At 35.2% G+C, this 16,242-nt stretch overlaps 1 protein-coding gene across 1 annotated transcript in view; it reads left to right on the top strand.

Annotated features, from left to right (window-relative positions):
• The window catches only part of Acss3 (acyl-CoA synthetase short chain family member 3), a 150,846-nt gene that overhangs the window by 115,907 nt on the left and 18,697 nt on the right, over positions 1-16,242 (top strand). The window contains exons 10-11 of the mRNA XM_057758186.1: positions 4,894-4,989; positions 7,748-7,811. Of these exons, the coding sequence (XP_057614169.1) occupies positions 4,894-4,989; positions 7,748-7,811 (160 nt within the window). The remainder of the gene's footprint in view (positions 1-4,893; positions 4,990-7,747; positions 7,812-16,242) is intronic.

The raw sequence follows: 16,242 nt of genomic DNA, 5'->3' as shown, positions 1-16,242 counted from the left end.
TTATAACCTAACCTACAAAGACGTGTATCATATCATGTTTATAAAGATTATCACAATAATAAAGGTTTCTAAATCTTTCCTTGAGAAGTCTTCCTCTGGAAATTTGTTTTCTCCCGTGTCACACAACCTTTTGCTTTAGCCCCTTGGCCCAACAGAGTCCCTCCGGGTCCTCTTTATGTTTGTCTTCATTTAGAGAACAGCAGGTGATAATATTCCTTGGAAAGGCAAGGTGTACAGTAGAAGGTGTAGTTGAATATTAATAGGACAGTGTTGAAATCCCAGTTCCAGCCACATACTCTACAGCAACAGACTAGCCCTTGATCTTCTGCTCAGTTGTTTCCCATTAGGCTTCCTAGAAAGCTGCTCATGAAATGAAATGTGTATAGGAATCATAACGATTCCCAGTTTACTATTGAAATGCAATATTATTTTGCTTTTCTTTTCTTGCTATGAATAGCCTCCCATAGCTGTAAGAATCACCTTTGCCCTTCTTCACTTTAGGTACTCCAGATTTAAGCATACAGGATGTAAGAGCTCTATTAGTTCACAGACAATACGTCTTATTTATGCGTTCTGCCTTTTATTTCCTGAATAATCTTACATGAAAGAAAAGGCCATCTTTAGCATCCTGGCCTGTAGATACTTCAAAATCATGAAAATTTAGAATGGAAGAGCTGCATTTAACCAAACAGAATTTAATTCTGTAAAGTCCTTGTGGTTTGAACCAGAGCTCCTACTGTTCACTGTGAACTGGGATGCTTCCTTTCTGGGCTTATCTCATGCTTCCATTAATTCAACATTTCTCATTGAATTGAGCTGCTGATTACATGTGATTCTCCCACAGTGTACTGAGAAGACCAGTCTCACGCCTTCAACGAATGTTCTTCATCCCATACGAAAGTTAGAGTGTTTTGATTTAAGTATTGCAAACCATAACTCTAGTCTCTTGAACACAGAGATCAAATTGATTTTCCTTCACCAGGATCCAGCTCACTGTTTCTGCTTTCTCTCTGCTACCACCCATTCAAGGTATTTATAGCTCACTGTAAAGGTTCAGAAGTGAGGAAAACGATTTCTTTACAAATTGCCTCTTTTCCCACCATGATGCTCTGATGAATATGACTCAGTAGTCGTCAGCCAGCTGAATTGATTTAGCCCCAGAACATCAGGTTTGAACTTCGTCGACTACCAGGTTCTCAATGTCCACTGCCTAACTCTGTCTCCAGAGCCACGGTAGGGGTGGAAGAGCAGTTTACTGGATACAGCTGGGACTCTGAGAACAGAGCTGAACTTGTGCTCTTGCCATCCTGCCCATTCTCTTGGCTGTCACTCACGTTTAATGCTGATTGGTGATTTCGTGAAATAAATCCTTGGAGTTTAACAGACATCTCCTCTTGCTTCTTAATGTCAGCAATTACTAAGGACTTTCCATTCTGAATGTAACTTAAGTTGGTCTCCTTTTCATGGCTGCTCACCTTTGCCTGATTACCATCATACGCCTGATTTATTTCTAAATATTGGGATCGGTAATTTAGTGCTTTAGTTAGTTTACAAGTGAATTAAGAATTCTCTAAAGTAATTTAGCAATGATTGTCTCCATTAATCTCTGAGGATCTTACTGTCCATGGACAAATGTCCACATTTATAATCTTGGCATGGACAGTCCTTTGTGATTTACCTCTCTCACTTTGCCTTTCATCCTCTCGTTTAATCCACCCATTCTCTCTGGACTTACGCTAGGCTGAACAATTAAAGTTCCAGATAGACTCTTTTCAGAGCCTTCACATACGCTGCTATTTCCATTTGGTATGTAATCACATCATAGCATTCCTTTACTCAAAGAAGAAATTCTTCTTGATGAGGAGACAATATAAAAAAATTCATTAAATAATAGACTTTTAAATATCATTATTTGAAATAAAATTATGCAATAGAAATACATACAGTCTTTCTATTTTTGAAATCTTCAATATCTCTTTCTCCATCATTCATTTTGGGACTACAATCTGTGATTTCCTATTCAGTTTTAAGATGCTCTGAATTCAATAGTGGAATCTAAATCCTAAAACATCAGGAGTGTGCATTTGCTTGTTTGAAAATCTTTATTTGGAACAATATGAAAAGGGCTTGACTGTTCTATTCCTTATGATACAAATGACATAAAAGAAAGGTACAAAGAAGAAAAAGAGTTTGGTTCTGGTCAAAAAAGGAAAATGTCTACATCTAACTCATATAGTTGTTTTCAGAAGATAACAAGTCCTCTGTATGTATATTATAGCTATTACCTTTTTATATTTATGAGATTCCTAACTGTGATAATGAATAGGTCTCTGACTCTTTTTCCTGCCCTTGGGACTCTATTTTTCCTGTTAGGTTGCCATGTCCACCATCAACTTGATTTTTTTTTTGCTTCAACTTATTATATTTTATTTTGTCAAAAAACTTTTGTAATATTTTCAATGATGTGTTCCACTTTTATGTGCAGTTACATAAAAGCTGTACCAATGGATAGTCCTTGCATTCTTCAGTTTCTTGCCTTCTGCTTTCTAAATGGGTCTCATCACAGAAATTAATCTAGTAACATGTGGAGCATTTTACTTCATACTCTCCATCTCTTTGAAGCAATTTCTTGAAATGTCCTTTCCAATTCTCTAGCTGAAAAATAATGTTCTGGTTTATTTAATACAGCTATTTCCTAATCAGAATGTGACATCTGGATTTCCTGCTTCCCCAGATAACAGCTAGGGAGTTAATTATAGCATCAGTAGCATGAAGCAGATGCTGTCAGAAGATCTTCAGAGGGGAGCTTAGGGGTTGCATTTAAGGACTGGAACCTGGAGGGTGGGAGGTGGGGCTTTCTCTAGCTAGAAATCTGCTTTGCATTGGAACAGCTTGATCTATAGTGGATTCATTAGGATGGGTTTACACCTGTGAGCTTGATGTTATGGCAGAAGGATAAGTTGTTGCATCTCAAGATATTCATAGTTACAAGGACAGAAAACTATTAGCGAATAAATAGTGTGTTTTGAACCCCTTGCTCCTGTCTAAGACTCCTTATTATCCTGACAGTGCTAATCACTGCCTTTTGCTGGATCCTATCCTATGCAGTAGTTATTTTACTAGTCCTCTAATTGAATATAAACTTTCACTAAATATCCGCTAAATAGGATATTTGAATCACTAATGTTCAAAACATAAATTTTCTCTAATTTAAGTGAAGCATCCTTACTATTCAGAGTAAAATTAGTTATATAGAAAATGTGCTTTCTATAGCATAATAGTAATAATAATAATAACAACAAGAACAACATACCAAGACAGCTGAAAGTTGGAAGAATATGAATAGAAAATAATGTAAGCATCTTAGAAGTGTATGTTATCTTCTCATGCAGAGCAGGGTGATGATTTCTTACTAATCCTTTTCTGAATTTTCATTTAAGGAAAGTTTTCTTCTTCCATCTTTCAACACCGCTTTTCCACATGAAGTGGGAAGACCAGAGTGCTGACATTGCTAGCAAGATTCCACAGTAAGCCAGGCTTCCTGTTACATGCCTTTAGTGCAAAGGGCCAAGTAGCCAAAGACAGTAGGACATCTGTGAGTTCTAGGCCAGCCTGGTCTTCATCGACAAAGAGTTTTCAAGGCCAGCTAAGACAACATACTGAAACTATCTTTAAAAAAATCTTATATCGTTATGGTGCCAATTACATTTTATTTGTTTTGTTATTTGTTATGAGATTGTTTGTTAGTATTTTAGGAAGCAAGTAGACTTTGGTAGGCACTAGAGACAGCTGGCCCTTTTTTGGATTCCAAACATGTCTGTTAACAAGCTACACAGGTCTTACATTGCTTAAACCTCTAGAGAGTTTGAACTGCAGTTGATTAGAGTGGCCGTCTTGACAAAATTTGACAGCAAATACTTTTTCAATTAGATTAGTTGGAGCAGCTGAAGTGCTGGTGGAGGCACAGAAGCCCCCAGGAAGGTCTGTTCCCTTCCCTATCATGTCCCAGTGTCCTTTTAGGTTGTGTTTGTGTACAGCACAGGACTTCCGGTTCACATGCTCCCTTCTTTAAGCATATAACCCTGCAAGGGTGTTCTATCTCTCACATCAGTTATGAACAGTAGTTGAGGTGACTATGTCTTTAAAACTATGAGGGAGAAAACATCATTAGTCTTCCCAATCATGTACATTTCTTTCTTTGCATTGATTGTATGGTTGGGGAGATAAAAATAAGATGATTATTTCATGGATACAAAATGCCAATTTTTGAAAAAAAATGAGATTATAAATGCTACAAAGATATCCGTGAATTCTCTCAAGCCCCAGAAACATTTAGTCCTTGTTACTATCAATAGAAGGGACACATGCTTAGTATCTTAAACCTTAGACAAGTGGTTCTCAACTTTCCTAATGCTTTGACCCTTTAATACATTTCCTCAGCTTATGATGCAGCTTCTTGAGACAACAAGCTAAACCTGCTAGAAATACAGCACACAAATAAGCTTTATATTGAACAACATAATAACTTTAGATGACTCTAAGAGGAATATCCTTTCTATTGCTCGTTTATCTTTTAGCCTTTGTTGCAAAGCCTTCAAGCTTATGTTCTTTTCCATTCTTCTATCTCCTGTCCTATTACTAACCCCACAACCCCCTTCCTTTTCTTCGAAGAAATGCGCCATATGAATTACTCTAAATATATCATCTAGTTTTAAAACTTAATGCACCAAATATTGTTGCTTTCCTTTCTTAATAATGTATTTGGTAGTTCTCTGATTTTTATTGTTGGTATAAGGATATGTGAACAGGTCCTGTATTAAAGAAACTGCACAAGTACTAAAGAAATGTAACTAAATACTGAAGTGACGTAATAAGCCATGCCTCTCCCCTCAGAGACTGGATCCCCAATAACAGCGTCATGTATTGGATTGGGTAACTCCAAAACACCTCCACCAGGGCAAGCAGGAAAATGTGTTCCAGGATACAATGGTAAGTCATGATGGTAAGTTTGAAATGTACACTGTGAATTTGATTTGTTTGCCTAGTATATAGAGTACTTGATTTTAAGAATATCATATATTACAAATGAATACCTCAGCTTTTGTTATGACAAAGAATGCTATGTTCTTCTAATGGCTTCCTTTGAATAACTAAAACAGTCAAGTAAATATCACTTGAAGAGTCTTTTGCGGATATAGGTTTGAAATTATGACATGTGAAGTGCCCAGTCTTTACTTATATCATTTCATTTTTGATGATGCATATTATTTTGCCTGTAGATTCCTAAGTATTTAAAGATTAATAACTTGAAGAACACAGAAATACTTCACATCTTTGCTATAGTAATATAGCGCTTTAGTTTTTCAAGAACATTGAAATCGCTGTGGTTTTCTTTGTTCCATGTTTTGTTAACAAAACATCAGTAGCTTCTTCCATAATGCTTTTGAATAATGTTGAAAAGGTTCTTGAATCTTGTTGGCTAAAACTAATTTGAGAGTAAAAGATTTTAAAGAAATATTTTTTACTATGGTATTTATACAGCAATAATATATCCTCCCAATATTGATCTTTTATATTTATAGTAGTGGCCATATAGCCAAATAAATTCTAAGGGACTACCCTCCTTAGTTGCAATTTTTTTAACTTTTTCAACATTCAATTTTTATTTTTCTAAATGCCTATTATAATTGTGTGACCTTCTAGGGCTGGTGAATTTTGATGTCATACAACCAAACAGTTACACAAGAACTACAACACAAAATTAAGAATGAAATCTCAGCTGTTAGTGCCAAAAACACTTCAGAGATGCCAGGGAAACCAAATTGATACATATTCAGACATTCAGTGTAGAAAAAGGGAAATGAGACATCAAGGTTGTATGACATAATATATATATATATATATATGTGTGTGTGTGTGTGTTTGTGTGTGTAGGTAATATATAAAGGTTTTATATATAATTTACATATGGCACACAGTTTTGTGTACTACATTTATGGGAAAACCTAGTTTTCAGGGACAATCTGCTTATTGTCATGTACTGGCTAGTTTTATTTCAATGTAACACAAGCTAGAGTCATCAGAAAGGAGAAAGCCTCTATTGAGGAAATGCCTCCATGAAATCCAGGTGTAGAATATTTTCTTAGTGATCAATGGCGAAGAGCCCAGCTCATTGTGGGTGGTGCTATCCACCCTTGAGTTCTATAGAAAGCAGGCTGAGCAAGCTATGTGGAACAAGCCAGTAAGCAGCACCCTTCCATGAACTCTGCATCATCAGCTCCTGCCTCTAGGCTTCTAACCTGCCTGAGTAGCTAACCTCAGTTCCTTTTAGAATGAATTGCTATGGAATTTTAAGCCCTTTACTGCCCAAGTTGTTTTTTGGTCATGGTGTTTCATCAACACAATAGAACGCCTGACTAAGACAGGTTACATATATGTATATTTTCAGGCAGATGATTTGGTATTGGAAAATCAGTTTATGTGCTATTCTTTGGGGAAGATTATTTCTCCTACGCCCTGCTTGCTTAGTTATCTATAGTTCTAGACATAACATTGTAGCCTCATGAGTGTTTTCTGTCCACTTTAGCTTGCCTATTGCTGTTGCCCTTATTACGGTCATGTTTACGCAGTCATGTTCGACTTTTAACTGAGGGCAGATATCTGTTTTATTATTCTGTAAAGTCTAGACTTCTTTCGCTATGGGAACATGAAGTCCTGTCTACTGAATCCCTCGACTGAACAGTTGTCACTCTTGTTCTTTGATCAGAAAACCGGCTTTGTGTTGAGACAGTTTTGGGGGCTGCCAATTGTGGGAGACGTTGAACACATTTTCCCCTTAGTATTTCTGTTCCATTTTTATACCCAGTTGTAAGAAAGAGTTAAGCTTTGATGCTTCACTTTAATACAGGAACTCCTCATTGTCTGAAAGCCAGTGGTTTCCTGAGGACGGTTTCAACTGCTCTAGTTGAGAAAGCAGGGACTTAATGGCTGACATATTTTAGGTTCTTTTTATGGTGATACAGAACTTTGAAAGCATAATATAACACATAGAATTATGATAAAGAAGCAAGCTACTTTGGGAAAGGAAAGAAGTCTTTTTTAAGGAAAAAGATCCAGGTGATTAATTTAATCATATGTCAGTGTATTCTTGTAGCTGCGTAAGGATGACTGCAGCGAATAGAACAGCATAAAGACTCTACATAAAGAAGCTAGATGATTATAATTCATTTTTATGTTCGATATACTATAATTTGGACATGTGATTTGCTAATAAATCACTTTCCATATTTTATGAGGACATCACAGAAACTATTGGAATGATATTTAGAAATGTAAATTTTCCTAATTTACACCTCACAAATGCATATTTGTTTTTATTGTTTGTGTATTTGGCTGTATTTTTGATCTGCATCCTTTAGTTTATTAAAGATAAACATATGTTTAATATTCTTATGTGGACATAACTATAAAAATAAGTCTGTCGGGTTCTTAGAGATATGTATTTTTTTTAGGAAGGTCCTAAGGAAATTTATTGTCTTGCTACATGTGAAATACATGGCCTTTTGTACTTTTATAAAACATATTTTAGCTTACCAGTATATCTTCATGGTCTTACAGGAATACGAATACTATTTTGAGCTAGAAACTTTAGGATTGAATTTAGAAAATATGAGAAAATAATTGACGTTTGAGAGTTAGTGTTGTGTTCACAATTATGTTCAGACTTGTGTTCACATTTTTCTTACAGTTATGATTTTGGATGACAACATGCAAAAACTGAAGGCTCGGAGCTTAGGAAATATTGTGGTAAAGTAAGCAAAACTTTTGACCTGCCCACGAAAAAAAAAAAAAAACAAGCCGGTTATATTCAGGTCAAATTGACTGATTGCATTGGTTTTACAAGTGGTGAAATGTGTTTTGCTTTTGCATGATTCCACATCAGTTGTAATCTCAAATGGAAGCCCCATAACATACAACATATTCAAATTAAAATATAAAATGGCAATTCTTGTTCTTTAAAATAACCTTCTTCTCAATTGACCAGTAATTTATAGATGATAAAATTATCTCGTCTATAGAAAATAGAAAAATAAATCAATGGCCAGTCCTGGAAACATGCATACAAGTAACATTATACAAACTGAGCAGGTTATATTTAGGTTATATTGTATATATATATACAAGCACATATACATACAATAACAATGGTTGAAAATAAGATATGAATTTGAAAGAGAGCAAAGAGACTTAGATGGAAAGTTTTGGAAGGAAGGGAAGAGAGAAATGATATAATTACATTACAATCTCCAAAGGAAAACACAAAACAGTAAGCAGTTTCTGTGCCCACTTCTATCAGCAACGTGACACTTACTTGTGCAATGTACAGTCCTGGTGACATACCTACCATCTAGACATCATCTAGACACACCAGATGAGATGGTGCTCCTGTCGGATTTTGATGTAAACTCCTTCCACCTGCTATTGCCTCTCTAGTGAGTGCAGCACACAGGGGCTTGGGTCATGCTGATGCAAGCAACTACTGGTATTCTGCTAGTATTTTAAAGTGGATCATTTCCCAGTATGCATAGATATTTATAGTTGATAATGTTAAGAGTGTCTGTGTTGCCAGCTTCTGTATTCCATAAGTATATCATTCATTCATGACTTCAGTGTTTACTCATACCTATAAAGAAAATATTACTGTAAAACAGTTCAGTGTTTTGCAGTGACAGTAGATTGCAAATGTCATGTTTTATTCTATTGAGAAGACATGTCCAATACTTTATCTGTATCATTACATTTGTGAAAATGAGCTCTATGAAGCTCACAAATCACCTAAGGGTGCATACATTTTTAATTATGTTGCATCATTAACCAGTTTGTGATTGAATACAACTGTTCATTTTTTGACAAGTTTATATTGTTGACTCAGGAAAAAGTTTTATGGGCTATAGTTTACTCTTAATCCTGTCTTAAAAGCAATTTTATTTTTCCCCTGACCTTTAAATTTTTTATCTCTATTATGAAGCTCAGTTCTTTTTATGTTTTTATGGTTACACATAATGCAGTATGTGTATCTCTTTGGTTTCATCTTTTCTCTTTTTCAGTGTTGCATTAAATATTTAGGCATATGGAAAATCATGGAATTAAAATATAACATATTATTAAATTCCTGACAACAATAAATATAACAGTTTTTAAAAACATATCTTAATCATCCCGTTAACTGGAAAAAATACTGAAATTTTAAATGAAAATGTTTCAATTTATACATTTTTTTCAATTGTAAAATACTATAAAGCATCATGATATAGAAATGAAATGTAGTTGAATAAATCGGTATCCACAAGACCTCTGACATTTAAATAATTGAGACAGGCTTCCTTGTGCCTCTGACGTAATTTTCACATCTTTATTGATATGTCTGAAACAGTAGACTTCAATAGAATGAGTTGTTATGAGTAAAGAATATTACATGTCAGAGCTAAAACAAGATTTGTCTTAAAACTGATTTTTACTAAATGAATTCTATTACTCGTATTTTCAGATAGTACACGGTTCCCCTTCTTCCATAAAATACATAAATGCTATAAATGTACTTCAAAGAGTTATGCAAATATATTTCTTCATGTAGAATTATTTTAATACCCATGAAATATAATACATTCCTATAAAAGTTCAAAAACTATAAAGTTTGTTCTTTTAAAACAAGTCCTTTCTCATTAGACTAGATAAGAGTATATTTCTTCACCTATTATTACAGCAACTACATAAGGATTATGGAACCTTTATAGATGTAGTACATCCAAAAAGATGGAACATTTTATTATTGAATATTCTGGCTGTATTCACATTTCTTTAAATCATATTAAAAACTAAAAATAGGACTACCATATGCTCCAACTATTTCACCCCTTGGCACATGCCCAGAGAACTCTATATCCTCTCCTAGAGATAATCGCACACCCATGTTTATTATTTATTATTTCTCTATTCATTGTAACAAAGAACTGTAATCAACCTAGACATCTGTCAACAGGTGAATGGATAAAGAAAGTTTTATATATGTAGATATATGTATATAAAGTTCTATACATATGTGTGCATGAATACTATATTTCTAAAGAAAAACATCGTATTTCTTGAAATCAGATTGAAATTAATAACTTATTATCATATAACAAATTATTATTATATAACAACACTTATTATTATATAAAAACCTCTTGAGAGAAAATAGGGAAAGAATAGGGTTTGCTAGAGAAAACGTGAGTCTATTTGTGGCTGAATGCTCTCCAAATTTCTGGAAATACATTTTTTAACTTTAAAACTCTCTATCAGCATACACCTTTATACAACCAAACTTTATATGAATCATCTCTATCAAGGGGATTTTTCAGGATTTTTGAGGCCCTCATAGTTTTAGGCCATTTAAATGCCCCTCATTCTAATTATGAGTGGCTTTGCCATGCACAAATCGGTAGGTGCACAAATATAGTAGTATTGCTCATGGAGTATAACTTTTGCTTATGACTTCTAGTATTATTTAAGTCCTTGAATTGGAGCTTTTGCATAAAAGCATTCCATGCTTAAAATGACACCAATGAGGAATGGTGTCTTCCATCTGCATCAAACAGAAACTTTAATACATAGATTTTGAGTACTAGGTTTCATTATAAATTATAAAGATGTAATGTAGCAAGATGTGATAGAAATTGATTCCTCCTCTAGTTGATGGTGAAACTGTGTATTTAAAAATAAAATATTATAATAGATGAGTAAGGTAGAATAAATGAGAAAATGGGCACAAAAATGTCTCATTTTTCTCATTAACAAAATAGCTTTGGAAGTTCTTTTTGTTAGTAAACTTACTTTCAGACTCATATTTCACTAGTCGTACCAATCAATTTATCAAGTGGAAATTATTCGTGTGCTCTGGTGCTTGCTTAACCTGTATGTGTGTGGTGATTCTTGATTAGAGATAGTGACATGCAGAAAAATCAAACAAACAAAGTTCACACCTTCTGTTCATCTTAGATTCTGCCATTTGTTGTGTGTCAATTACAGCATTATAGGAGTCATTTCTCTGTGAGTGACTTCATCGGGAAGCATTCGAGTGATGTTCAAACTACTGGGGGTCCTAAGACTGAATACGAAATATTTCTGTGACACCAAACATCTTTACTGTTTGCTGTCAATTAATTTCATTTATAGAATTTACAGTTGTCTTAGAAGAGAAAATCCATGTCCACGTGGCTGTTAGAAATCTTTTGATTTGGAAGCATACTGCGCCAGTTAATTTAGTGTGACAGTTATGGCGTGTGAGTGGCTATGAATGCAAAATGCTCATGAATTTTAGAAGGTGTCCTGTAATTGCATCCAGAAATCTAGTGTGCAGAAATAAAACTGTGAGTTAGTAATTTTCAGACAACATGGAACAGCACGTTTAAAAGATTTTAACTGTAATTGCCTTCCTTGAAAACATGGTGCTCACAGTTATTGAAACCATTGGTCTCTGACTCTTTCTCTCTGAGGCATATACATTTTTTCTGACCAGGTTCATTGCTGCCATGGGAAGCATGGCTTATCTACTTCCTGCTGTGTTCCTCTGACCTTGTCTTGGGGCAGTGATAGCATGGCAGAAATTGTGTGGAATTGTCCAAATGGCTTTTACTTGACTGCCAGCCAATTTCTCATTCTGTAGATACTGAGCTCCTGACTTTAATATTTGTTTGTATCGTGACACTTTCAAGGCAGTTATTCATATAGCATGCTCCCATCCTGGGAAACCACCAGGAGAGCTTCCTTTGGGGTGTATCCTTTGACTAAACACAAATATGACACAGGGTTATCATCCTGCTCTCTTCTAGATCTTTGATCCCGGTTTTAGTGTGAACTTTTCTTGGCCCTGTGATAATGCTGTCAGGGAGATGAAGAGATCAGCCTCTTCCTAAATTTTGACATGAAGCAAAGAGTAGCATTAGTAATAACACAGCTAGGACCCACTCAGTCTAGGAATAAAGAGTAACCGCATATTCAAATCCCAAGAAACTCCTCACTGTAGGCACTCCCAAGAGGACAAAGATAGTGTTTCATTCCAGAATTCTGCAGGAAAAAAAAAATGCTTCACTTCTGAAGCCCAGGTTTTCTGAGTAGAATAGAGAATGAAGTTTAGGTTTCAAGATGATAAGGAAGCATCATGCCGAGGGGAGCTTTGTATTTCAGATAACTCGGGGCTTGGTTATCATCTTCAGCAAGTGACATCATGGTTTTGCTTTTTAGTGACCTCATAACACTCTGACCTCCTCACACAGAAACCACTGCTAGGTCTTGGCTATTTCTTTCCCAATTTAGTAGTGCCTCTTTGGAAAGGCCTAAACTGAACCACTATTTTGCAATTAGAAAAATAAAAAAAAAATCCAATTCCCTCTGCTTGCAAGAATTAGGGAAAACATCACACAGTAGTAGAATATGGAGGAGGAAAATAGACCACAACAAGATTGTTTGAATATTTTCTCACCTCTCTTTCTTTCTAGTGCATTCTTTTTATTTTAACTGTATAACGTATTCATTTTGTAAGACATTTTGTAAGTCAGGAAAATACCCCATTATACCATTTTTACAGAGGGAGGAATAGTAATTTATATAATATTTAAGATAATATTTAAGACATCAATAAGGTCAAACATGTTTGATTGTAATACTGCCTGCAAAAAAGTTGTCTCTGTCTTGTCCGCATATAACCATATAGCTAACTTCTGTCTGGATCTTATGCTCATCTATTATCTATCTATCTATCATCTATCTATCTATCTATCTATCTATCTATCTATCTATCTATCTACCTACCTACCTACCTATATATTTATCTTAATGTATGTATTTATCACAAATATTTTCAGTTTGAAACTTTTCTGCTTTTCTCTAATGTTATAATGAGACTTGCCTCAGAGGTCTCTGTTTAGACACAATTTCAATATTCAAAGAAAAGCATCTGAATTTATTGAGATATCACATCTTGTCAGTGAGGATCAGAGAGCATTCCCTTCCTTCATCTTAAAATAGTGTTGGACTTATGAACAATTAAGCTGTTTTCTTCAAGTATTTAATTGACTTGAGCCAACCATTCTTGTCATTTCTAGTAATATACGTCTTATCTTAAGTAGGGATATAAAATTTCATTTTGGGAGCTTCTGGAAATGTAGAGTTCAATTTATTGCTGCAAAATATTTTCCCAAAGTATCGTGGGGATTTTCACTTTACATTATTTAACTCACTTGTAGAAGTGATATAATAAAATAACATATTATAAGTGGAGAAAGCATTGTTAACTATAGACTTCCTCCTATTTATATTATTAAACTATTAAACTTTTAGATTTCACTTTACACCAGGATCTCCATGCATCAGAGATCATATTTTATATTATTGTATTATTAATGCAGGACAGGCAGAGTGAGGGACAGCAAGCACCGAGGAAATAGCAAGTGGAGTACATGAATGAAGGAAATGAAGGTGTGATTTAACACAAGTGTGAATTTGTGAATGGATGTAACAGGTGAATAATTCCCCTGATGCTCTTTCATTTTTCCCACCTCATCTTCTCTCCACAAACTGCTTGCTGCATTAAGCCATGAAGCAGCATCTCTCTTATACCAACATTTGCATCTAGAGTAAGCGGGATGTGGTGGCACATGCTTTAATCCCAGCACTCAGGGGGCAGACGCAGAGGTAGGTGGATATCTTAAATTTGTGGTCAGCTTGGTCTGTACATGGAGTTGCAGGTCGGGCAGGTACCATGCAGTGAGACTCTGTCTCATGAAAACATTCATGCTTTCTCTCCAGACCCTCCTTTTGTTATCATGCTAGAATTGACAATATTAAGGTTATTTCTAAATACTAAGTTTCATTACTGAACTTAGACCCATTTTATAGCAAAGTTTGTCCTTCTATTGAGCTTGTGGGATACTTGGACATTATTAGTATTCTCAGACTTCCTACCATAGATACTGTGATCTCCTGGTTCTAAATCTTCCTGGTTTCTTGTTGTCTTCCCTCTGTTATCTTCTTCCTTATCCATAAGTCTACTTTGATCATCCCTTCATCTCCAAGCTTTTTATACTTCCTGAGACACTTATTTCCATGTGGACTTATCTTCAAATGTTTAGACACAGGATTATTATTTGTTTCTTTGTTTTTCTGTGGTATGTGTGTGTGTGTGTATGCTTGTGTGTGTGTGTGTGTGTGTGTGATAAGAACTACTGTTTTTCCTGCCTTTATCTTATAAGTGTTTGGACGAAAGACATTAGCCACACTACCTTACCAGACATGGTTTTAATCAACACCATAAATGATGGTTCTACTTTTGAAGATACAATTTGAGTAGGGAACTCAAACTCCTTATCTCTTTGTATCTCAGGTTAAATAAAATACGAGGAAACAGCAATTGTAGGTCCAAAGGGGAGGCTGATACCTAATTTATGATTTTCTTCAGGAATGAGATTTATTGGAGTAGAAAGGTATCAAGGCCATAAATCAGACTTCAAGATGAAAGGGAGAGTGTTAGACCAAAACAATAGAATATAAGTGAAGATATAAAATGATGGACTCCTAAAAGGAAGAGGGGATTATATTTTGAAACCTGAACAGGAGCTTCATTAGAATAAGAGAGATGGGTGATGTGGGTGTGGGGATTAGGGGTACGTTGTACAGATGCTTATGAAACAGAATGTCTGCTTTTATGAAAATACAATAAGAGAAATGGTTGTTTAACAATATGTCCCTCAGAGCGCACAGCTCTCATTAAGGGGAATATGTGTGTGGAGAGCTGGGTACACATTCCTCTGTACCAACATGGTTTAAGTCTCTGTTATCATTTATTATTCCAGCCTTATTTTCCTTTTTTCTCATAATGTAATAAAGAGGATGTTTTAAAACTATTTGTCTGTCCACAAAGGACACTAGGAGTGTTAGAAGAGGCTCCCTACCTTGAGACATTTTGTTGGAGAAATTGACAGTGACCTCTTCAATGTGAATCGGCTCGGGTTTATTCTCTTTTATTTAACAGATAATCTGCTTCACCCATTATTGCTGATCCCCTGGCCCTTTGTGGAATCTGATTTTCCACATAATGTCTATTTTACGTCTGTACTTTTGGCATCTCAATGATGTCCTTAACTTGATTATTGGACGTTGTTATATTAGTGTTATATTTCAGTTTCTAAAATTGACTTTTATTCCTTTTTGCACACCATTAGCATGCTGATTTAAAACAAACCGATAAAACAAGATTATTTGCATGGCTATTTAGAAAGATCAGTGTGGTAAAGTCATTTGAAAGAGCCTAGGGGGCTTATCGCCTTGGCCTGCTGCCTTTAAACAGAATAAATGCTGAGCACTAATGGTCAGGGCTGCCACCGTAGCAGTGAGTCAGCATTTTGCAGCTTTTGCTGTTGCCTTGTATTTTGGGAGTATTAAGAGCTTCCCCATGCATTTTCTGCAATTACATAATGTCTTGAAATATTAGTATATTCCTTTTTTTAAAAGAGAGAAAATTAAAAGTCCTCGTATGAGCAAAGTTGAGCTAACTATGGGGTGACTGAACATGGTGGGAAAGGCACAGTACCAGCAGGGATGCCCACAGAGGCAAAAACAGCTGCTCCCACTCCTATTAACATTTTCTGATACACGTGGGAATAAAATTCGGTGTCATGTATGCCTGATGTTGGGACGACCTTCTGACCCCATTACCCCGTCTCATCAGCTTGGCACTGAAACCATTGTATGAGCCATCTCTTTTCAAATAACACTAATTTGATGGTATAGCAGAAAGAATGCAGTATGGGATTGGTCATATAGGAAAGCAACACAGAACCTTGTATTTTGTATGCTCCATGTTTTCATGCGTTCAGTGGAGTTATAAAATATACAGGACTCGATGGTCGTGAAAAGAAAGACAGCTTCAAAGAGGGAGAGGAATAAAAATTATAAAGATAAGGTCATATACTAAAGACCTAAATGAAAATATTCAATTATGCAGACAAAGGTGAAAACTGATATATTGATACTTTGCAAACAATATTTTTTTACAATAGAAGTGTTTTTCTTAAATAATTCACTTTTCCACTGATATAGTGTGCTTATTAGTATTTTGATGTTGTGTGAGTGCTAAGAAACTATAATAATTCTTAAATAATTGTATTATTTTATGGTACTCTACTTGCCCTCAAATTAAACATGATC

The sequence above is a fragment of the Chionomys nivalis genome, chromosome 25 (assembly GCF_950005125.1).
Source record: "Chionomys nivalis chromosome 25, mChiNiv1.1, whole genome shotgun sequence".
NCBI lineage: Eukaryota > Metazoa > Chordata > Mammalia > Rodentia > Cricetidae > Chionomys > Chionomys nivalis.
The sequence above is the reverse complement of the archived record's forward strand: the minus strand, read 5'-3'. Positions and strand labels throughout refer to the sequence as shown.